The sequence below is a fragment of the Metarhizium album genome (genome assembly GCF_000804445.1).
Source record: "Metarhizium album ARSEF 1941 chromosome Unknown scaffold_9, whole genome shotgun sequence".
Taxonomy (NCBI): Eukaryota; Fungi; Ascomycota; class Sordariomycetes; order Hypocreales; family Clavicipitaceae; genus Metarhizium; species Metarhizium album.
Window position 1 is genome coordinate 220628 of NW_024467583.1, and position 24100 is coordinate 244727.

General features: G+C 49.4%; 6 protein-coding genes across 6 annotated transcripts; 5 read left to right on the forward strand and 1 right to left on the reverse strand.

The window, feature by feature from the left end:
• Nucleotides 1–5818: 5818 nt before the first annotated feature.
• Nucleotides 5819–6486, forward strand: MAM_04176 (uncharacterized protein; the record flags this gene model as incomplete). Its single annotated transcript, XM_040822974.1, has 2 exons — nt 5819–6079; nt 6187–6486. The coding sequence occupies 2 exons, from the start codon at nt 5819–5821 to the stop codon at nt 6484–6486; spliced, it is 561 nt and encodes a 186-aa protein (XP_040678853.1).
• Nucleotides 6487–8244: 1758 nt separating this feature from the next.
• Nucleotides 8245–8709, forward strand: MAM_04177 (uncharacterized protein; the record flags this gene model as incomplete). The annotated part of the gene is made up of 2 exons (XM_040822975.1): nt 8245–8392; nt 8489–8709. The coding sequence occupies 2 exons, from the start codon at nt 8245–8247 to the stop codon at nt 8707–8709; spliced, it is 369 nt and encodes a 122-aa protein (XP_040678854.1).
• Nucleotides 8710–9002: 293 nt separating this feature from the next.
• Nucleotides 9003–9851, forward strand: MAM_04178 (mitochondrial S-adenosylmethionine transporter; the record flags this gene model as incomplete). Its single annotated transcript, XM_040822976.1, has 1 exon — nt 9003–9851. The coding sequence occupies one exon, from the start codon at nt 9003–9005 to the stop codon at nt 9849–9851; it is 849 nt and encodes a 282-aa protein (XP_040678855.1).
• A 456-nt stretch (nt 9852–10307) lies between these two features.
• On the reverse strand, nt 10308–13973 carry MAM_04179 (WD repeat protein; the record flags this gene model as incomplete). Its single annotated transcript, XM_040822977.1, has 6 exons — nt 10308–10529; nt 10597–11738; nt 11797–12007; nt 12071–13373; nt 13542–13623; nt 13940–13973. 6 exons carry the CDS (start codon nt 13971–13973, stop codon nt 10308–10310), a joined length of 2994 nt encoding a protein of 997 aa, XP_040678856.1.
• Nucleotides 13974–17811: 3838 nt separating this feature from the next.
• Nucleotides 17812–18249, forward strand: MAM_04180 (uncharacterized protein; the record flags this gene model as incomplete). Its single annotated transcript, XM_040822978.1, has 1 exon — nt 17812–18249. The coding sequence occupies one exon, from the start codon at nt 17812–17814 to the stop codon at nt 18247–18249; it is 438 nt and encodes a 145-aa protein (XP_040678857.1).
• A 2314-nt stretch (nt 18250–20563) lies between these two features.
• MAM_04181 (far upstream element-binding protein 2) lies at nt 20564–22417 on the forward strand (the record flags this gene model as incomplete). Its single annotated transcript, XM_040822979.1, has 4 exons — nt 20564–20609; nt 20675–22014; nt 22090–22234; nt 22308–22417. 4 exons carry the CDS (start codon nt 20564–20566, stop codon nt 22415–22417), a joined length of 1641 nt encoding a protein of 546 aa, XP_040678858.1.
• Nucleotides 22418–24100: the final 1683 nt, after the last annotated feature.

The following is a 24100-nucleotide window of genomic DNA, read 5'->3' on the forward strand; positions in this document are numbered from 1 at the left end:
TATAGCTCTAGCCTTAGCTTAAATTTATACTATATGTACTTATCTTTCTTATAATTTAAGAAGATTTTAGCTTTACGTTTTAGTAGCTAAATAGCATAAATTTTAATGCAAGTTATTAGTACTAAATATAATTAGTAAGTTAATAATAAATTTAATATAAATAAATTCTTATACCTTCTCTATTAAAATTGCCTTTATTATTAAAGCATACTACTAAATAAAACGCTATAATTAAATATACTTTCTGTATTATTAAGAAGGCTAAAGTTATCTTTAGAATAATCTTAAAAGATAGCTTTAGAAAGTACTAGACTAGCTAATCTTTCCTAGCTAGGACTTTAAAGAGAGTTAAAACTAGAATTATTCTCTAAGTTATTAAACTTTGAATAATTTTGCTATTATTTTTATTCTAAAATAAAGTTAGTAGATATATAATTATTAAACTAAGAAAATACTATACTATACTTTTTGTAGCCTCCTAGTTTATAAATCTGCCTTATAACTTAGTATCTTAATATAATAATAGAATTTATAAGTAATACTTAGCAGCATCTTGTTGTAATAAATTCTAATTATATATTTAATAAGCTATAATTATATAATATAAAGAGATATATCTGCCAGCCTATCTATATAATGCCTTATGTAATATTTTAATAGTATTAGTTGTAGCTAGTAGAGAATTCTAATCTTAAGATAGTATTAATAATATATTATAGTAGAGTCTAGAATAAATTACTAGACAATATTTATATTAAACCTAAGCAGATAACTCTAGCTATTGCTTTATATCTTATTAGTATTAAAATTAAATTAGAATGCATTTAGAATTAATTCTATAAACCTTTAATTAAATTATATAATTAATTATATTAAGATAAAGAAGTAGCTTTTATTAAAGTTAAAAGCTATTCTTACTTGCTATTAAGCTTATTATTATTATATAAGTAATACTTTTCTATGCCTCTTTTAAAGTGTATATAATAAAAGCAAATATAATTTTACGCTTACTATTTCTAGTCTTAGTGTAATAAATTAATATCTTTCTTTAAATATAGCTCTAGACTTAACTTTATAAGTATATACTAATATTATAGTAATATATATATATTATAACTTACCTTATATATATTGCTAATCTTAATTAATTATTATGCTAATAAAGCTTAATATACTTTTATTATAGTTAGCTTATTAGTATTAAAGGTATTTCTATTATATTAAAATATTAAACTTTTTCTTAAAGAGCTTAAAAATAGTAGAAAATATATAATAATATATATTAACTAATTTACTATTTGTAAATACTTTTATTAATAGAATTACTAATATATAATTACATTAGTAATATAAATTAATATATAAGTAATTAAAGATTATACCTTTTTCTAATATTAAACTAAACTAAGCCTAAATAATTTTATATTTCTAAGAATTTTATAATTACTTATAATTAGCATTTAATAAAAAGTAATTTATACTTATTTATTGCTATTAAGTAACTTAATAGTTATAAAAGTAAATTACTATTTAATATATACTATTATTAATAAAGTATTAAATCTACTAATTTATTAGTATATATTTTATATAGATCTAAGAATAAATACTTACTTAATAGCTTTCTCTTTTCTTCTTTAGTTATTTATAAAAAATAGTAATTCTTAATAAGCTTAAAGAGAAAAGTATTATTTATTTCTTCTAAATAATAGCTTAAAGATAATTAGTATTAGCTAGGCTTTTATATATATTTAATAAGTATTTCCCCTTATATTCTTTAATAAATTTAATAAGCTTCTTTAATTTTAAAAATATATCTATTATATATTAGCTAAGAATTCACTTTAAATTAATTCTAAATTAAGCTTAATAACTTACTAAGACTTATATAAATTTTACTTATTCTTTTAATAACTTTTATAATGCCTTATAGTATAGAAGGTAGCACTTTAAATAGAAGTAGCAGTAAGTATTTATGCTCTTTATATAAAGATATTATAATTTAAGGCATAGTTTTAGTTAATATAGAAATAATAAAGTTAAAAATAACTTTATAGTAAAGAGAAACTAATTTTACTGTTTAATTTAAGTAATTATAATTTAGTAATATTTTAGTTTACTTATTAAATACTAAAGTAATAGTAGTTATAACTTACTATATATTGTTTTCCTTTAAAAATTATTTATAAAAAAAGAATACTTTTTACTATATCTTAAAGTATTATTACTATTAATAATACTATAAATTTAATTATAGTAATTAATAAATTCTAGATTTACTATACTATAAAAGTAGTTATTATATTAATTAACTATATATAATTATTAATTAATATAGTATATATAGATTTACTAAAGTTAAGTAATATATCTATAGTATAACTCTTCTGCTATTAGTTAATAATTATTTTAAAATAGTTTATAAGAGGTTTTTTAAGTAAATTAATTTTAAATTATATATACCTAACTATTAAATAATTAATATTAGTATTATAAAGAATATAAAGTAATGTTTCTTAGTAGTAATACTTAAAATCTGCTCTCTTATAAAACTTAGTGTATTAAGTAGCTTAAATATAATAACTATATAATAATAATTCTATAAATCTAGAGTAAGATATTAGCATGCTTTTCTACTAGTATACTTAAAAGTATATTAAAATACTAGAACACTCTTTAATGCTGCTAAAGTTATTGCCTTAGCAGGAAAGCTTCTTTTAATACTATATTAAATGCTTTTCTAAGGCTATTTAATATCTTCTTTCTTTAATGCTTCTATTAAAATAATATATTTAATACTATTTATTAAAGTTTATAGCATTTTAGAAATAAAAGCAGCAGAGAAGACTTAATAAATGCTTAATATATTAGTTAGAATTTAAATTTAGTTATTTAATAAGAGATTTACTAATAGTAATAAAGGTGCTTCTAGATATTTAACTTATATAAAAAAGGTTAGTATAATAATTAAAATATATTTATTATTTTAACTTACTTTATTAAATAGTATATACTTAGAAGCTAGAATATCTTTTAGTGCTTAAATATTCTACAAAAGTATAGAATTAATATCTCTACTATTAAAGATAAATTTATTATAAATAGTAGGTAGATCTAGGAGTTTATAATTATTATTAATATTCTTAGTTCTAGGCAAGCTAACTAGAATATCTATTATAATAGTTAATAGAGAAAGAAGAGTATAGTAAGGTTAGAGGACTAAATTAAATTAAATTAAGATTTAATTCTAGTTAAATTTATAATGCATTTAGGAGGGAATCTTGCTAGGTATTAATAGGGGAAAAAACCCTGCCTTCTGTATGTATTTCTTAATTACTAATAGTAGTCCCTATAGGTGCAATTTAACTTCTAGCCAATTAGAAAGTAGTAGGCGCCCCATAGCAATAGTCAGGTCAGGTCAACTACAATGGTCAGGTCAGCTGAGGTAGGCGAGCAATAGTCGGGTCATCTGCATTCTCTCCATAACTTATGTCTGGCCAAGTTGGTGTTTGCCGCGTCTGGTTGCGTGACCTCGAGTCGTTCACGACCGGCTCCATCGTTTGATACGGGGAGTGCCAGGAAGGAATCACAGCTGCCGGTACGCCGTAGAGCCTAAACAATGCCGAAAAATCGAGGCGGGACGATGATGACTGAAGTACGGAGTACGCGCTGCTCGTCGTCCCCAGGCGCCTCGGACTTACTGGATTGCTTTGTTATTGTTACACCGAGGCAATCCGGAGTATACTGCTCATATATTCATAATAGTCTCGCAGCAGTATTAATTAGTACGTATTATCAAACAGACGCCGTGGAATCCGTCCCAACATGACGAGACATGGCCGGTCTCAGGCGCCCCAGCACCCCCATACTTCCAATGCCAGTCACGGCACGGAGACCGAGTAAATGGGGAACCTCGGTGCTGGAATGATGGAATGAGGGTTGATCAAAGCCAAATCTCGCCGTGGTGCGTCACAAGAATATAAGATTAAGCTAGTGCTGGGTACCCAGGTACCTAAGGCAGTACTCTGTTGTACCAGACACCGTCACACTGGCGTGCAGCCTGGGGAAGTCGCCTCCAAGTGCCACCCACCCAGGTACCGTAGTACCGCAGTACCCAGGGTTCATTCTGCGGGACCTCCAATGTTGTTGACATTTTCAACGTCGAAATGTTTCTTACCAACACAAAGAGGCGCCACGGCGGCATGGGCGGCCGCGGGAGAGCCGCCGTCGGACGGAGTACCGAGTGCTCACTGCTAGTCCATGGTATCCTGCACGACGGAGTATTGGCCACGGTCTGGTGTGCTCATCAGGTGCACATGTGCTCAAAATGGTTCCATGCCGGGGTGATGATAGCGGGCCACCTCGCCGTCTTGAATCAGACCAGCCCAGACTGGACCGACCAGGCGGCAGATGGCGGTAGCGTCCACCTACTTAAGTAAACAGGCACCACTGGCGCCAGGCAGTGCAAAGCTACCTCGGGGTGCGCCTTCAGCTGTGCCTCGTCACACACATGGCTTGGTACCCGCTCTGGGCTGCTTCCCGCCACCGTGGCTCAAGTCACACTTGTCTGGCGCCGCCGCTCGACCTCGACTTACCACACCCCGGCAGATACCGGCACCTGAAGCGCGGTCGGATAACAGGAAGCAAGGGGACGTCGAGGCAGGGAAGTTGAGGTGCGCGAGGACGTCTAGGCGGTTAGTCAAGCACAAGCACCCGGCGGTGGGCGGGAAGCGAAGCGAGCTCGACGCCGTCCCGAGATAAATTGATCGCTCCCGTGCAATGCAAAGTGTCATTCTAGGAAGTCTGGCCTGGTGCCAAAATGCCCCGAGGCATGAAGAACCCTGAAGGCATGCAGCTTTGCAGCCCGGGCCCGGTCAGTCAGCCCCAGCACCGGACGCAGCACAGGCCCCAATGGATCGCCAGCGTCGCTCTCCCAACTCGGCCACACAAAAACCAGCACGGCCAAGGGTTCTGTGGGCCCCGCGTGCGACAAGCATGTCAGACACTGTACGCCTGGCCGGCCCAACGGACGAACCCCCGCCCGTAACGACAGCACTGGCGCTTCTCCAGGCCGAATCAAGTCTAGCGGTCCTGTCAGCCTGCCCAATCATCACGGGCTTCCCTATTGTAGTGGCAAAGTTATGTGGAGCCGGCATCCACAAGCTTCCCTCGTGCTCCTATTCGCCGCCTTCGTCAACACAGGCTCATTGGGCCCCATGCTTCCCCAATATTTTCTCCTCTCCAACCAACGAAATACCGTCTTTGGAGGCGCTCCTGCCCGCCCGCTGGGCCCGCTTCCGACCTGCACCTGCTGCCAGCAGCCTGCGTCTGCGGTCTGCACCTGCTCTGCCCTCCACCCACCCGCCTTCCTTCCCTTCAACCGCCCACCAAATACGCCTGAATCCGGGTGCAGTCTAACGTGTCTGTACCTCGCCATCTGCCCACATCCCATTCCCTCCCTCTTCATCACCCAAAACACACCCACAACGCTCACATTCGACCCTTTCATCTCAATTCTTCCTACCTTTTCCCACTCTCCCCATCTTCTTTGTTCATTACATTCTTCACGCCGCCGCCTTTTTTAGACCTCTCTAGAACTTTTCACATACGACGTTCTGACAGCCTCGTACCGTCCATCTGTAGTTGCTCGACCTTAACCGCCCGGCAATTCCTGTCAGCTTCCCGCACCCTCGGCAAGTCAACGTGCATACAACTTGAGCTGCAGCGCCCCCAATCAAACGCAACACATTGGGGTTGGAGGCACTCACCCTCATAGACAGCGACGACTTGCCCTTTGTCACACAGAGAATAATACATGATGGCTTCCTACTACCACTATAATACGCAGGCGGCTCACGGTGCGCCATTGTCGCACAACCACGGCGGCCACCGCAATCGCAGAGCTCCTCGACTGTCCGTTTCACAAAATGCTCAGAGGCAATTCCGGGGCGCGCGCAACATGAAAGACCTGAACGAATCCGCTGCGCTTTCGGCCTTTCGCATGAAGTTCGAAGCTGGCCGCTCCTTCGAGCTTGAGGACGATTTGGAGTTTTGCCCGAACCTCCTGACCGAGACTGATGTAAGTAGTGACGGCAAGAGTAGCTTGGCCCTGATTTCCAGAGCGCAAGCGGCTTTTCTCGAGTTGGCGGTGTTCGTACAGAGTCTGACTCTCCCTTGCCTTGACAGTTGGTTTCCATTTCGAGTGCATCCGAAAGATCGTCCCTGGCCAGCAACTCTCCTGAATCTTCGCCGACGCAACAGCCTCAGACCGTTGCGCCTGGCTTTTCCCTGAACTCGACATCTACCGCTTTCATCCCTCCTAGCTTTCAAACTCAGCATTCGAACATCAAACTTCACCAGCCGTCGGCCACCCGCGGCCGCAACGCCATCCCCATCATCAACCCAGCCACTGGTATTACCATGTCCAGTCCACCCCCGTCGGTTTCGCCTGCCACGATGCAGCAGTCCCACGGTCGGCGGTGGTAGAGTCATTTTTCGCGTTCGTGTCACGCGATGCTTGATGGATGCGTTGCCTGGCTCGTGGCTCTACTGCCGTCCTCCATGCACTGTCTTCTTGGCGGGCGCACCAACGAAAACAAAGAAAAAAAAATGCTGAACGCGGACGGTACCGTTTCTCTCCCTCAGGGTGGGTTTCTCGGGGGTGTACTTACTGGCCTGGCTCGATTGCTGGGTCTCTCGCAGCCTCACACCTCTACAATCTGTACAAGAGCTTAGTTTATCGACGTTAATCATCATCTTACCATCGACACATCGTCCGCCAGGGACTCGAATTCGGCTCCGTTTCACAAAGCGATACCTTTCGACCTTTTGTCTTTCATTTCTGGGGTGTCCGCCTCGCAAGATGAGGCCAAGCCGCACCAATCGAGCGTTTTTGCATTTTCAAATATTCGAATAGGAATTCCGCTGCGTGGTGATCGACAGTGGAGTTGACAATTGTTTTCTTGAAGAAGAAAAACCGACGACTTCTTTCCGGCATATTTACATCCGTTTATGTATTGGAGCGTGTGCGATGACGAACTCTTCTCTTCTACCGAAAGTTGTTTTATTTGCCCAGCTATTACAGTCATGGGCCACGAAATTCATCAAGGGAAAATTATCAAAAGAACATATAGAAAGGGGCTTTCTGTACAACGAAAGCGTTGGGGTAAACGGCTCGTGTTTTCGGTTGAAAGTCACATATGGGTATTGGTTTCAGCAGCGAGTAGTGGTTGGCAAAGACTTAGCGGTGTCTTGCATGTCTTTTGCGCGCATTGCCATTGTTCATCTGGGAATCGGGCTCTTCTGGATTTCACTGACGGGGAGTTGGTTCCTTGTGTCATTTTCTTGTCTTTTCTTCTTGGTTTGCTTGTCAGCCATGCAGGTTTGTTGGAAAGATGGCGGAGGTGCGATTGCAAGACGAAAGAGGCTCGCTTGTCATTTCTGTTTACTGTACGACGCGTTGGGATCGGATCCAAGACGGCCGGGCTTTTGAAGAGGAAGCGTCTCCATTTGGCATATTGGAGCCAGCTTTTGCGTTAACTGGGTTGGGCAATTGTTGTGATTTTGCGAAGCATATGGGTGTTGATTTTTCGGGGTGGGCTCGGCTATGACATGACGTGGTTTTGCGGGTCGTATCATTTGGGATTTCTCGGGTCATGGTGCCCTGGTGTTGCAAGTTTGCTGGGATCTGATACTTGAGCTGGTTGTTGCGAGCATGTTTTCCGGGATGCGGTGGTCTGATGTTACAATTACCGAGGTTGCGATACCGCGGCCTGCATGGCCTGTTGCGATGAGAATATACGATATGTTTAAGAAATGTGGGAATTGAATAGTTGCTGTGATGGGCACAGGGTGATTGATGTTGAAGTGACTCGGGTTAGGTGACGACGGTCTGTGTGAGTGCAATCGCAATGGTGACGTCAGTAAGTCTAGTCTCCCCACATCCAAAGCTCGGAGCGAAAGTATAACTACCAATACAGCCGTGGGACATTGTCCAGTGGCAGCGAGCAGTTTCTTTTTCAAAACTTCTCAATCTCCTTTTACGTAACCTTGCCCAGAGCCTCTATTTTTTGATTTTGTTTTTAATTCAAACTCGACTGCTTCGCACGTACCGGACGGACCAGGAGAGATCAGTGCCAAAGGTCACAGGTCGCCTCGGCGGAAACATCCCACACAACCCACACCAAGCTTGGAGCGGCGGCGGCGGCAGCAGCAGCAGCAGCAGCAGCAAGTGGCTCGGCAAGAATGGGCGCCATCCGACAGTGCTCGACCGGGATGCGGGCGCATCTCGCGGCCGGCCTGGGAGCGGGTGCGAGGAGGAGGGCCGTCGCCGGGTGCAGGCGCGGGCTCGGCACGACGAGCGCCCGGCCCGGCTTGAAGGAGTCGTTTTGCCGTACGCCGCGCACCCACCCGACCCGGAGCCCGGGAGAGCCCGGGAGAGAGAAAGAGAGACGAGGCTGACACAACAGACGGGGTTGGGGCCGTGCAGAGACGGACGTCGACTACGAAAAGCACAAGCGGGACTCGCTGGCGAGGCAGAAGGCGGGCGCCGGGGAGTGGAAGCCGGAGCTGGCGTCGGACAGCGAGGAGGCCGTCCGGGCGGACCGGGAGCCCGCGCCGCCGGGGGGCATCGCGAAGCTGCAGGAGCAGGCGAAGAGGTCTGCCGAGGAGAGGTCGAGGCGGGGGACGGGCGGGCGGGACGGCGCGTAGGCGGGCGCGTGGTTTGGACTGCGTAATTTCTGTTCTGTTCTGTATGTAGTCGAGACGCCGTCAGTCAGTCAATTAGTTACTAAGTACCGAATCAGTCGCAAGCACCGGCGGTCCAGGGTAGCCGAGCACCGCCTCGCAAGGCCGGTGAGAAAAGTGCGCAGCCTGCTATCGATAAAGAACCCCAACCTCGAGCTTGAGCTCGACCTCGACCTCGACCTCGACCTCGTCCGCCGCTCATCAATCGGCGACGACGAGGACGAATCCAACCCTTGCGCGCGCAGCCAGCGGGGAAAATGTCCACCACGCCCACGCCTCCCTTCCAGTCCGCCCTCCTGGCAGGCGCCCTCGCCGGCACGACGGTCGACCTCTCGCTCTTCCCGCTCGACACGCTCAAGACCCGACTCCAGTCGTCGGCCGGCTTCTTCCCCTCGGGCGGCTTCTCGGGAATATACCGCGGCATCGGCTCGGCGCTGGTGGGCTCCGCCCCCGGCGCGGCCTTCTTCTTCTGCACGTACGAGACGACCAGGGGGCTCCTTCTGGGGCCTCACGGGAACCGGGTGCCCGAGGCCGCCGCGTCCATGGCGGCCGCGAGCCTGGGCGAGGTGGCCGCGTGCGCGGTCCGCGTGCCGACCGAGGTGGTCAAGCAGCGCGCCCAGGCGGGCATGCACGGTGGCTCGTCGAGGGCCGCCCTGGGTGCCATCCTGTCCCGGCGCTCGACGCACGGTCTCGGCGCCGTCTGGAGGGAGCTGTACCGGGGCTGGGGCATCACCGTCTTCAGGGAGGTGCCCTTCACCGTCATACAGTTCCCGCTCTGGGAGGCCATGAAGTCGTGGCGGAGGAAGCGCAAGGGGGGCGGCGACAAGGCCGGCCGCCATGTCCCCGCGCCCGAGAGTGCCCTCTTTGGCAGTGTGGCCGGAGCCGTCTCGGCCGCCGCCACGACGCCCCTGGATGTCTTGAAGACGAGGGTCATGTTGTCCAAGGACAGGGTTTCCGTGGCACAAGTATTTGGCACCATGGTCAAGGACGAGGGCCTTCGTCCCTTCTTTGCCGGCATTGCGCCTAGAGTCACCTGGATTTCTCTCGGAGGTGCCATATTCCTGGGAAGCTACCAATGGGCCATCAATACTATGACATCCATTTAGCCATCTACTCTCCCCCTTTTGGCTCGTTGCTTTGCTCAACTGGGGCAGGGCTGTTTCTTCACAACACGCTGGGGTCAAGTTGTACAATACGTGACAAGCGGGAATGATGAAATGCATATAGATGGATTGGGTTTTTTTTCTGACTGCTGGTCGAATCTGCGTTGGCAGCTGTGGAGCCCTGCCAGCTGGGCCAGCCTTTGTATGATAAAAGTCCCAACATAAAGCATGAAAGACAAAGTACGGTATAGCGCTGGGGGTATTTGCCATTGCCGTTAACACATAAACGTCGGGGTGTGGTTGACAATAACGCGGGAGGTGTTCCAGGTGTATGGTCCATTCGAGGAAAAAGTTAAGAGAAAAACGTGCTGTACACGTTGTCAATTCTTTTACGCTCAATGCCCTCTCAAAAAGGAGCAGGTGCCTTTCACTCTATCTCGGCCGAGACGGGCCACTCCTTTATGCTACTGCTGTCGCTGTAGAAGTAGTCGATTCAGAGGACGCTCCTGGTGCACCCACAGGACCTGGGGCTCCTGGAGTATCTGCAGGGATCATAGATGATGTGGACTTGGGTGGTATAATCTCCTTGCGTCCGTTGGCCTTGTAATACAAGACGACGTCATTACCGCTCTTCCACACATGGGCACGGATTGTTGCAAGGCTCATCAACGGGTCAAGGAGCTATAAGCAGGCCTAATTAGACGCAAAAAACACTCCTTTCCAGTGTGAGCGGGACGAATGAACATACCTGATCATTACAATACAATTCCAGATATTCTTCAGGGGACAGAGAGTTGGCATCGGGTTCCTCAGATACTTCCTCAATCCTCTCAGCAACGTAAGCTAGTATCTTCTTGACGCGCAACATTCTGTTGGCGTTTAATCTGTTATTTCCATCTGCTGGGGACAGAGCCATCAAGTCGCCTATTGGATGAAGAACAAATGAAATCTTGACAGGCTCCTTGAATGGGACGATATTTTGCAGCAACACGTCCCCGAGCCACATCGGGGCCCTTTGTTCAATAATGTCAGCGTCCCTGCCAACATTCTCGACTGTACCTTGGTAAACATTGGCACTACCACCAGACGTCTCTTCCTGAATGATGATCTTGGTGCCCGGCGGGAGCTTCAGCACAGGGGTCTCGTTGGGAAGACTCGGCATCACTCTGGTCTCGATGAACTTCTCCGGAGTGTCTGCAAGCTGCTTATCGTAATCGTTGCGAATTTTCTGTATGACCCCAAGAAAGCTATCGTCCACTTCCTTTTCATCTGTGGACGACGATTCTGACTCTTCCGCCTTTTCGTCAACCACCACGGGCTTGTCCTGCGTCGCCTGGGAAGATGAACGCCCCAATTTCTTGCTGCTGAAGGACATTCGGAGCTTCTTGCCAAAAGTGCTCCCAGGTGATTTGGCGACATCGCTCGCCTTATCCTTGCCTTTCTCATTACCATTATCCATTAAATTTTTCGCTTCGGACGATTCTGTAGCTGGAGCACCAGGCACAACAACAGTGCTGCCGCCAGTGAAATAATCGTCCCTGTCTGCGGCAGCTCCCCTTTCGGCTGGGCTTAAAGGGCTGCATACCGCCTCTTCAGGTACGCCCGGAAGTGTAGCCCCGGGCGCAGGAGTTGCGAGACCAATTCCCAAGCCAGGAGTGGCTTGGTGTAGTTGTGAGCCATTAGCTCGCGGGGTGGTGAGTTGATCGGGCCTGTGCCAGTTGGAAATATTCGACGGGGGAATGTCAATCGACGTGGGCGCATTGGCTCGACCGGCAGCTTGGTTTCTGGAGACCTCTTCGTTCAATTTCTGCCGGTAGCCTTCGTCACGCTTGATTTCTTCGTCAATCAGGTTCGAGAAGAGATATCTCAAAATCCACCTTCCAAGGCTGACTGTAGAAGGTGTCAGCTCCAGGAGAGGACACGAAATGCTGGTAAATGATCCTCATACTTCTCTGGTCTTCTTTGAAATCTATCGGCTCATCCAATTTCAACTCGTCGGCGTACATCTCGGCATCAAAGCAGTTAAAGGGCTCCAACACCACCGTAAGATTGCCAGAGCTCAAATCCACTGAGCACCACGGTGCGACGGCTTCACGGGTATTGACCACGACCTCGACATCTTCTAGATTCTGTTTGCCGAAGCTCTGGACTGGCTTGCACTACAAGCAGACTGTTAGCATACATGGTGAATCAAGGCATCAGCTCGACGATGCAAGACTTACAGCAAGGAGATCCCAAAGCAGGACATCGCCGGCAGTGTCCAATGTCAACACCCTTCTCCTATCATTGAGCATCTTGTGTTTCAAAAGCCCAAACTGGCCTTGGATGGTCTCTTCTGGTGTTTGATGGATTGGCTTCACCTCCGGATCTACCTGTTCAACCACGACTTCTGACCCACGCCTGGTCAAAGTCTCACTCAACTTGTTTGACTCGCTATCGAAAACGCCGCGGGCGGGGAATACGGCAGTGTTGGACATACGGAGAATAGATTCCGAGGGGATTTCCTGGTTGCTTATCTGTTGCGCATTCGTTGGCAAGGCTTGCCGGAGCCTGTCGGGTCCGGCTGACACAGTCCTCTGGCGACGGAATGGCTCCGGGAGGCAGGTGTCAGTGTTGGTATCTACATCTCCCCAACGATTGATTGAAGACCGGTTTGTGGCAGTCCAGATGTGGCCGGCGGCAGCGACAACCTTGCACACGCCACAGTGCTCCTCTGCAATCGCCAGACTCAGCCCGTTGTCCAGATCCTCCACGGTGCCTCGAACGTCAGTCTTGGCCACCAGGCCAGCTCGATCACTGCTGTAGAAAATGCCAAGACTTGGGTCGTCGGAGAAGAGTGACCAGACGCTTTCGTCGTGCATCGTGAAAGTGTACATGCAACGACCGCCCTTGACACTCCACATCTTGATTGTCTTATCGGAGCTGGCACTCAGGATAATGTCACCCGAGTCGTCGATCAGAATGGATCTAATCATGTCCAAGTGACCAACCAGTTTGGAGACCTTTTTACCGGTCCGAGTATCGTGGAGTCGAACCATCTTCTCAGGCCCTCCACAGGCCATAATGTCGCGGCCGACGGCCAAGGCGTACACGGAGCCCTTTTCGGGTTTCTCCTCGCCCCTGACGTCAACCTCGAGCGTCTTTCCGGCTCCGTTGAGGTCCCAGAGACAAAGCTTGCGGTCCAAACCACCTGTAGCAACCCAGTTGGCGTTGATGGCGGCGGGAGGAGTGGCAACACATTTCACATAATCGGCGTGCTCTCCAATGGTGACTGTGCGCGTGCTGTCCTCTTCCGAGTGCGGTCGCCATACCTTGACGGTAAGGTCCGATGATGCTGTGACCAAGGCAGTGTTGCTTTGCGCCAGGGTGATGTCATTTATCCAATGGGTGTGAGGCTGTGCCTGGGCGCGGAATTTGCTTCGAGAGCGAGGTTTGTCTGCGGAATCACGGGTGTCGGAAGAGGATCCTTTGAGGTCGAGGTCGAGGTCCCACGCGCAGACGATGCCATCTCGTCCACCAGAGTAGCTGAAATGAGTGAATTTTTGCCTTGCGTCAGTGAAACAATGAAGAATTTTCCTTTTTTTTCTTTCCTTCTTTCCCTCTTTCTTTTTTTTTTAAATTTTTTTTTATAGCTTTGTCTGTGGAGTGGCACGAGAGTGGTTGTGTGGTGTGACATGCATGGATGGAGCTTACAGGATGCCATTGTTGGTATCGACAGCAAGGCCATTGACGCCCAGACGATGGCCACCCTCGGGCGACTTGGCACTCTCAAGAACTGCAAGAGGCAAAAGGATTGCGGTCAGCGGTCAGCGCTCAACTGAACAAACATGTAGTACTCTGCGGGGGCCACAATCAGATGTCTCGGACGAGGGAGAGAAGATTGTGCGCGTTGTGTGCGTGATTGTGTTGCGTGTGCGGATGCGGGGCAAGCTCCCGTCACTTGCCCGGCAAACAAACGTCATGGGTAGTATTTTTTATTTATTGGGATGGATTGAATGGCTGGCTGGCTGGCTGGCTGGATGGATGGCTGGATGGATGGACCTTGACGGTCTGGTACGACGAGGTCAAGTGTGTGATGCTCAGGCACGTACCGTAGCTGATTCTCTGGCGGGCCTTCTTGGCCATGGCGCACACATGAAACGCCAGCAACCGCCGGCGCGAGATGTCAATGTACGAGGGAAAAAACGAGTGCGGTATGATGCCGTTGTAGATGTACGGAGGACGCAGCAGAGAGACGGAGCCTGCAGCCGATCCGAAGATGAAGGACAAGCCTGGTAAGTTTATGTAGCACTCGGGATGGGGAATTGGCTGGCTGGCAGCCTGGCAGCCTGGCAGCCTGGGGTCCTGGAAGGGCAACGGCGGGGGGGGGCCAGGCGAGGACCTCCAATGTAGATTAGATGAGACGGCTCTTGCCAAACCCAATAGTAATAACAGGACATGGAACGACTCGGCGCTTACTAATTAAACCGACGGTACGATTTTTCAACCCACGACTTGCTCCAACTCTATACTGACTGAGTGGCCGGCTTTTTCACGTCCAATGCCCAGCTATTCTCTAGGCCCCGGCGAGGAGGCGCCGTCAAAACGCCCTCCTCGACTCGCCGAGTTGCTGCAACAACTAGACATGGGCGTCGTAGGTGAAGAGAGCTGGACAAGTCGTGCCAGGCATACCATGCACTCTTCCGACTGGCTGTGGTCCCAGGTTGAAAGAGTCGCAGAGTGACATACGGATCTCAAAATGCCGAATTGCGTGGCCCATGGCAACTGCATCAATAAAGGACGACACCGACGACGATGGTCACAGCCCCGCATGGCAAGAGAGTGACCTTCTTATGATATCCGTTCAGTCTATATTTCCACTTACGTTTCATCTTGGCATGGAGGGTTTTACTAGGAGTTTTCGGATGGAAATTGGGCGTCAAATTGGTGATATGCAATTCGCTCGAGGAAATATTTCCGTATTTCGCAAGTTGGCGCAGACTCTGGCTATGTAACGGCTTGCTTATGAGGTACATGAACAGAGTAGTTGGAACAAAAATGTATTTGCTCCTTCTCAGATACGGCCACCACGGCCTGACGAAGTCACCAAAATACGCGCAGTGCTTGACTGCGTACTCACCCACGCGTTTCGTCCCGCCCTCAGATATTCTGGAACGAAGACCAAGCCGCCTAGAAGCCGGTGACTTTATTGTCTGGGTTAGGTCGACGAGCCTAGCACCGGAGATGCTGTATCAGACAGAAAGGGAAGCACGGTGAGAAGGAAGTCATTGCAAATGCAATGCTGGCGGGCTACTGGCAACGGTCGAGATAATTTCGTTCCTCAAAAGTGATTGAGAGGCTTTGCAGAGACTCTTGAACCGATTACGCGAGCCCGGTCCAGAGGTCTCGACGAGTTCGAACCATTTACACTGCTGTACTACTGTCCGTCAGTGTCTAGTCTTTGCCCCTGTTATGCTGGGGTAACCGGGCCAAAGGTGGGAGCACGGCCACGAGGAGCGTCGCCTCGCATATGAAGGGCTTAAAAATTGGCTGAATGTTTTGAAAACTTGCCTCGCTCGATCTCAGTCCGCGACGGGTCCGCACCGAGGGGCACTTTAAACTATACAAGCCGATTACGTACAGTGACAACAATCGACTGCAGTATCCATTGTCGAAATCGACGGCCTTTTTTGACGATCACCAGGATGAGGACTCCTCCACCAGGCGGGATACCCCCGAGCGGTCAGATGTTAAGTTAGGCGGGAACCTTCTAGACACTCCTGCCGTACGACAAGCCGGTGATCGAGGGCGAGGATCCGGACGAAGCCAGAGCTGGCAGGCTAAACGGACACGAGGGACTCGTCTCAAGAGGAGATTTTTGAGTATGCGAGGCAATAATGCTCAGAGGGCAGCTGACCAATAGATGTTGCTCCAACGTCACACTTCACAACAGGCGGATGATTCGTGTCGGTAGTGGCCCAGTTCCCCGCCATCATTGTCCATAGAAAGTGGCCTTTCGACAAAGGGGCGACTCCTTTATGCGAAGGTGGCTCAACGAGATGTACTATTCCAGGTAACCGATGTTCGCTTTGGCCGAATCTGACGTGACGGTACCTCTCGGACTTTGAAAGATGCTCATGGCCAACGGACATGAAAGGCTGATGGCTTGTTGTCCTGATGTTGCAATACGATCCATCTCGACTGTGGAACTTCCCATAATCTCCATGCTGCACTATTCTTGCTGAGTAAAGAAGTGCAGAGGCTCAGCACCAGCTTGGGGGTAGAGTAGATACTCCAGTCATGGTGCTATCGATACAGGCAACAACATTTGCTCGAGATGAAAGAAAGAGGGGGGGCGCGGCTTTGTAACACAGTTTCAAGGAAGTTATATCCTGACACGCCAAAAGCATGTCGTTTTGTCATATAACTTTGTTGTTTACGTCGAGGCTTACGGTGACGTACTGATGAGGCAAATGGTATTCAACCAGAGCAGGTTCCAGACCATCGCGTCCTGTAGTATAATATACCGCGGTATATTTGTATTTACTTTTGAGGTACGAAAACAGTTCGATTATGACACCGACTGCAGGCGCATAGCGAGCAGGTGATGCTCAAGCTACAACCATGCACCCGATACTGGAACGTCCAAGTTAACATCTCCAAACGCCATGATATCTACACCAGATAATACTTCCATGATTGCTAGCCCTCCAAGCTGTCAGCAGCGTCCTGGAATCAAGGCTTTGAGAAGCTGCAAAGATGTACAATGTCTCTCGGGCAATTCTCCAACAGCAGTCTTCATATCACCCCCAACGACGCGCGCACTTCAAGCCGCCCGTTCTTGGCTTTTCTGTAGATCCGTCCCGGGCAGGCATACTCGAGTACGATTGCCACAACAGGAGAAATAGACTCGACCGTGAGGATGACGCCCGCAAATCGATCCACGTCGACCGAGAGGAGCCTTCAGCACGCCATTCATGACCAGTCACTTTGTTTATTTTTCAGCTTTTCTCACGCGCATGTGTACAATACGAGCTGACGTCTTCGGGATCAAGTGTGCTTAGCTACCACCGTCAGTCGGCATATGGCAACAAGATTACGGGTCTTTCTCGAAAGAGGGGGGGACTCCGGGGGAGGGTGGCTTGAAGCTTCGATCTGCAAGTCAGCAGCCCCGACTATACGCATGAGAGAGATGTTTGGGCCCGAAACCAAGATGGTCATTTTTCTTGTTGAAAAGGAAAGTTTGTGGAAGCTTTGGCGTAGTACTATATCTATGGCCTTCGTCACAGGCTGTGCGTGGCTCGCGGGAGTCGCGACTTACGTTGAGGGGAGAGTTTGCGGAGACAGGGCAGACGTGGCAGACGGGGAGATGGACTCAACATGTGTCGAATACAGAGATTTTCACATCCCCTCCTTACCTTGCCCGCTCGACTAGGTAGTCTGTCTGTCTGCGGCTGCGCTCAAGGAGTCACGACGCCTCTGCTGGCTCGCATGTCGGAATGGGCGCTTACACCGTCCATCGTGTCTGGGAACAGATATGTCAACCCGGCTCGTGTGTCGGGCGTAGGGGCCCGTGACGAGCGAACTGGAAGCAGGGAAAGTGAGGCTTGTGTTGCAGTTGCACACAGTCGGGCCGGGGTGGCACCAGGATTGGGCTTGTATTGTGTTCTAGATCATACTGGAAAAGTAATTTTGAAACGGAAAATAAAGTGGAATGGAGATTGTACGTCACGTTGTAAACTTGGGGATGAGAGATGTATTTTACTTTATCATCAATGTGTAGTTGTAACTCGAAAGTTATTATAAATCAACATGTAAACATGTTGAATATCTAGTACCCATGTGTTTGCTTGTGCTTGGATTTGAGAAAATATAAATAGAAGCAAATCTTTACAACATGAAACCACCATTCTCTGTAGACAAGTCTATTCTGCTTGTAGTCTGAAGATATATATCCTCCTCCCCACTCGAACAAAACGCCAGTATGAAGTATTCCATGCTCTCCGTTGCCGCCTTCGTGGCCTTCTCCCTCGGCTCCCCGGCGTACTACTTTGATGATGAGGGAGTATACCCAGCCGATGCCGGCGATGCCATTGTAACGAACTACCTGGATCAGGCGGTCGATGTGGTCAAAGTGCCGGGAGGGCCATCGCGGCGTATTTGGCCGAGGAGCCGCGCTTCATTTCCGGGAGGGTTCAGCGCAGACCTGAAAATCAACGAGCAGGTGGAAGTGAGCTATTCCAGCGGGGATGAACACACGTTCAATTACCAGGTCAAGCCGATTGGTGGCGGATTCCAGGGATGCATCCATGTGAGACCTTCCGGATGTGATCCCATAAGGTGGTGCTCGGGACAAGGAGATTCGCGTCAGGTTACTTGTCGCGAGGGCACTCAGCTCCCCATCTACCTGACATATGGGTGATGGGCTGGGTGGTATTGAAAGGTGCCGGTAATGGTGCCGGCAGCTCAACGCCGGCAGCCCGAGGATTTCCGGGGACGTGTTGGGTGGCATGGTCCTGTTTTGCCGCAAGGTCTTGTGTGTATTTCTGTCTTCTGTGTCGTTCTCCACGGTTAGTTTCCAATGTATTGACGTATCGTGTGGCTCAACGATGGAACGAGTGCAACATTGACTGACAGCCCTGCTCCTGGAAATGAACCAGGCTTAATTCAATATTCCTCGACTTTCGATTTCTCGTAAATGTGCCAAGTAAATGGCAATATGTCGGTTCCCGAAGCCTCTTACATGACGGTGCAGCGGCAGCAGCAGCCCACGGGACACCATCTAGCCGATCGAATGCCTCTTTGGCTTTCACATTGTGCACAGTCGTCCGAGTCATACATGATTTCGTCTTTCCTTCCTGGGCACTGCTCTCGGAAGCATTTGGTGCTTCCTCGATACACTTGGTGCTTGCACCGATACTCGACGATGACTCGCCTACACATTGGCGCAGAGATTGGGTCTGATGTACTCGTTTTCGACGGTGCCGGTGGGCCGCGCACGTGTTGAAGGGAATCAACAAAGCGCTATGTGAAGCAGGTACTCAGGTGGTGATGGCTCCTATCGTTGAACTATGAGCTGGTTTGGCGTATTCACATAGCCAAGTTGAAATACGCCCACGTCGGCAGCACGAGATGTATGTAGAAGAGTCTTGCTCGGAGGACTCGAGGGACATGATCCGGATAATACGGCGTTTGTGGCTGGCGGCGGCACCCAAGTTTGTTGACGTAAGTTTGCTCACGCCTCTTTTCGGATCTAGGAGTGGATTCGGATAACTCGGGGAGTCTTTCCTATTGTATTTTTCCCCCCCCGGCTGCTCTGGTCCCCTCGGTTTGCCCATGGTCACTCGGGGGCTCAGGAGCCTGGCCGTTTTGCCCCGTCCATTGGCTGGGCCGCGTCATGTCTGGTACATGCTCCGTACTTACGTATGTACGGAGTAGTAATACGAACCAAGACCTGGCAACACGCCACGGGGTACGGAGTACTCGGTTGGATGGTGTGGTGGAGGTGGTGGTGCGCCGGTTGTCTAAAACTAGTAGCTGTTCTCCTGTTCTCGTCGTCGCATGGTGCAAACCCTTGCACGCTCCTCGACCACTCTTACGAGTTGGCGTGCCTGGCATGGCATTTCCGATACCCCAATGGTTTGATTATGGCCATGCAGTGCAGAAAGTAGAGGCCTCTCTTCTTATGCCGGATACTGGAAAGTCGGGCTCCTTGCTCTTGGCCTTTTTTTTTTTTTTTTTTTTTTTTTTTTTTTTTTTTTGACAAGGGCTGTGACGGTGTCTGACACACCCGGCTTCTGGGTTGGCATTAGTCGACGTGACAAAAACCACCAAACACTACCCGCACTTGCGGCGATCAACAGGCTGCAATCATAAGTTGACGGGTGGCCGAACTAAGTCGCTCCATCGATTCCTGTGGGGATTGTGCATGTCGCCACCAAAATGGCCTTGTTAGTGCACAATAGATCTCCTATATTATGGAGAACGACCATGTTTCGACTGTCTGTCCCTTGCCGGTGCGTTAAATTAAAAGTTGTCTCGGTGTTTCTTTGTGGTTTGCATTGCGAAACTCGACCCTTTTGCCGTTCTTGCGTTGTTTTTGAGACGGGGTAGGCAGGAAAAGACTTTCAGACAAGAGAAGAGAAAGAGAGACAGACAGACATAGGGAGGCAGCGAAAGAGAGGGGGAGGAAGGGGGAGGGGATCCAAGCCCCAAGGGGATCCACAGCCGTTACGGCACTCGGAATTGTTTGTCCCATCAGTGATCACCTGGCAGGCTGCTGCCCCCCATTCTGCCATTCTGATGTCGGTGCTTGCCGCTTGCCGCTTGCCGCTTGCCGCCTGCCGCCTGCCGCCCGCCGCGCTGCGCTCACGGCGACAAGTTCTTCCGACCCTGGCATCCTGCGAAAATTTAGCTGTACATGGCGCTGAGGACGCAGGTTGTGAGGGCTTCAGAAACCCCCCTCTGCCACCAACCACTACCGGCCTCGGAAAACCTCGAGGAGCCACTCCATCGTCTTCTACTCCATACCAACGTTTGCGACAGTATTCGTACCTGACTCACGAAGCGCAGCCTGCACGGCCGCGGATATTTGCGTTTCCATTGGCCGCTGACGCCCCTTTGCGACGACAATCCTCCCTTCTCTGGCTGTCGCTCCTCCTCCATCATCGCCTTCCACCCTTCCACGTTGCGTCTCCTTGCGACGTCGTCACAGGACTCCTGTACGGTCATTCGCCATGGCCGAATCGCACCACGATATCCAAAGCATACTCGCTGCATTAGGTGAGCTTTCGTCGAAAACCCTGGCCACGCGTTGTGGGATGCTAGCTAATTAATATGCGCTGCAGCTGCCCAGCGCCCGCCTGCTGGAGCTTCATCGCAAACTCCGCCTGGTCCGCCGGGACAGCCATACCCTCCTCCATCCTCATCTGCTCAGCCTCCTCACTATCAAGCTTCTCCTTCAGGCGGCGCCCCTGCCTCCGGTGGTCCGCCTGGCCATGGACTCCCAGCCCCAGCATCCAGCGGCAACGTTGATCTGAGCGCCATCCGTCCAGTCACCTCGGGCACCGTGAATTTCGATGACGTCGTATCCAAGGCACGGGCATACGCTGCCGACAATGGCGCCACGTCTTACGATCGACCACTCGTCTACGGCACGGAGTCTCGTAGCAACGACCGTAATTATCGACGTTCGAGGTCCCGATCCCCTCGTGGAGAGCACAGAGATGACCGTCGGGGCGGCGTTGGCCGCGATTATGGCCGAGATCGCTCCTACTCGCCGCCTCCTAGAGGTCGCTTCTCGCCTCGTGGAGGTGGGGGCGGGGGACGGGACAGATCGCCGCTGCGCGGAGGAGATGACAATTCAGAGACGATCCAAATCGAGTCCAGCCTTGTGGGCTTGATCATTGGTCGACAAGGCGAAAACTTGCGTCGTATCGAGGCGGATACAAATTGCCGCGTGCAGTTCCTTGCTGCAACTGATGGCGGCCCCTTCCGCCAGTGCAGAATTTCGGGTCCACGACCGCGTCGTGCTGAAGTCAAGGATGCCATCAACCGAATCATAGAGGACAGTGGCATGGGTGCCTTGAACCGGCCCGCCCAGGATAAGAATCGTGACCCCAAGGGTGGCGCGGCCGCGCTGCGAGATGGTGAAGACCACATGCAAATTATGGTCCCTGATCGGACCGTCGGTTTGATCATTGGCCGTGGAGGCGAGACCATTCGCGATCTTCAAGAAAGGTCCGGTTGCCACATCAACATCGTAGGAGAGTCGAAGAGCGTGAACGGATTGCGCCCTGTCAACCTCATCGGCACGGTGGAGGCTGCCGCTCGTGCCAAAGATTTCATCATGGAGATCGTGGACAGCGACACTAGAGGTGATGGTCCTGCTGCAAAGAAGGCCACTGCTGTCGCTGTCCCTCGTTCTGAACCACCACCCAGGGATGTTGGTGGCAGTGCTGGGTCGGACAAGGTCAACGATTCCGTCCATGTTCCGTCCGATGCCGTTGGTATGATTATCGGCAAGGGCGGTGAGACGATCCGGGAGATGCAGAATTCCACCGGATGCAAGATCAACGTGGCCCAGTCCTCTGGGCCGGGCGAGACTCAGAGAGAGATTGCCCTCATTGGTACTCGGGATAGTATCGCTCGTGCCAAACTTGCCATCGAAGAGAAGGTTGATGCCGTGGTACGTGAAGCAACTCTACAGCCCCAGTCGGTGGTTTTCAATCCCAGCCAGCACTTGGCTGATGTGTGCTTACAGAGACAAAAGAGCGGAAGCGGCGGTCCTCCGCGCGGCCGTGGACACCAAGATCTTGACCGGCCTTCGTATTCGCAAGGCCCTGAAACGTCGTCTGCTAACCCACCACCAGCCTCTTCCGGAGACGCGTCAGACCCGTACGCCCAATGTAAGCCCGATCCCCAACGATTCCTCCACTCGACATGTCCTTGAGCGGCGCAGATCTGACACGACAATGACAGATGGCGGATACCAGAATTACGTTGCCCTGTGGTACCAGTCCCTGATGTATCAACAACAACAGCAAAATGGCGACGGGTCCCCCGCTGGTGCCCCAGCTCCCCGCTCTTAAAGTGATGATACCCTCCCATTCTTATAATGTCGACTCTTTGCCCGTCTAGCCTTGGTGAACATGATTGAGCTTGGACCGTGGCCACGGCCGCAGCCCGAGGGCTATCTGAGATGCCTTGACCTGATTCTGACATCAACTCATTGCCTGGACGCACGCTTGACGCTTCATGAACCCTGAGCTTGAACGCATGTACAGCCTATTCTGATCTGACGTTGCCCACTTCTTGCACTCGCCCCTCACAGATGCATCACAGGATGCCCCTTTCCCTGACGCCGGACCCGCTTCTGCATTCGTTGACCATATAATTTCTTAACGTTGCCCCTTGGCTATGCCCTCTGCTTTGATGGGAAAAAGAGAGAAGAAAAAGCAAAAACCACTGCAAGTCTGCAACTAATAGTCGTGTCTCGCTTTGTTCGTCGTTGCTTTCTGCTCGCCGTCTCCATCCACCGTTGCCGTGGGACAGTTGACGGGAAAGCAGGCGAAGCCAAAACAAAACACCCGCCATGGTGACACGTCTGCTTTCAGCCCCTAGACCTTGTTTGTGCAAGTCGCCACTCTTACGAACATGCATTTGTGCTGGCTGAGCAACTGAACTGATATATTGTTATGCGTCACCACCAGACGGAGCCGGGTTTGACACGAGCGTTCATGCGATGCACCTTGTATATCCTCCACTGGTACTCTCGGCCTGGCATTTGACGAAACGTGAGTTGGGCGCGGCGGGGAAAAGAAAACAAGCCAGCCTCATGGACCCCGATGACCTATGCCGAGCGGGCTCTGACATGCATCTTGAGTCTTGACAAAGGTACCAACCACGCACAGTGTATGGGCGAAGTTCCACCGTACCAAGGCAACGCGTCCAAGGAAGCAAGAATCCTCTGCTCTTCTCCCAAGGTTTGCATTCTACAATTGTCTGATGACTTATACCCTTGCACGGCCAGCTAGGGTGTCTGCGAATGCCGTCCCTGAATCCGAGGCACACCGTACCAGCTTGGCGGATGGTGATGAGTGTCTGTGAGATTTGGATAATCCCCTCCTCTCCCCCTTCGCCTCCCCTGGGCCTGCTTTTGATCATCTACCCTTCCAATTTTATCATGTGCATTCCCATTGCATTGGTTTTTTGCGAAAAAAAAAAAAAAAAAAAAAAACCGGCCACGGACGTTGTATTGTGCTTCTAGTTATTGATCGTGTTGAAACCGAATTCTATGGCTATCTACCCATAATTTGGTGCCTCTCGAGATGAAAAGGGGACCGACTCGGCAAGTCGTTCAACTATGCAGTAAATGGTCTTTGATTTTGGTGGTCACGAGGTTCAGCTTGGAGTTTGGGGGGGGGGGGGGGGGGGACTTGGGAATGTATAGTAGTCGTAGTCTTTTTTTTTCTCCTTGTCTCTCGGTGAACGAATCCAATACTGGTATTCTATACGGGGTTCGCGGGCATTTCCGTGTGGTTTGTGCTTCTGTGAATTGCACCGAGCCGGCTCTTGAATGCGCAGGATTTACAAACGACCCCAACCACATGCGACGACTTCTCTATGATGGATCCTTTGCACCAGCGCGTAGCGTCGACTCGTATAGACGGTGTCGTGGTGGTGAGCACACATCAGCCTCGTTCCCCGGAGCTGAGTTGGGGCTCAGAAGCAGCTTGCGACGCCTTCAGGTGAGCCTCGTCAAGAGTCGAGAC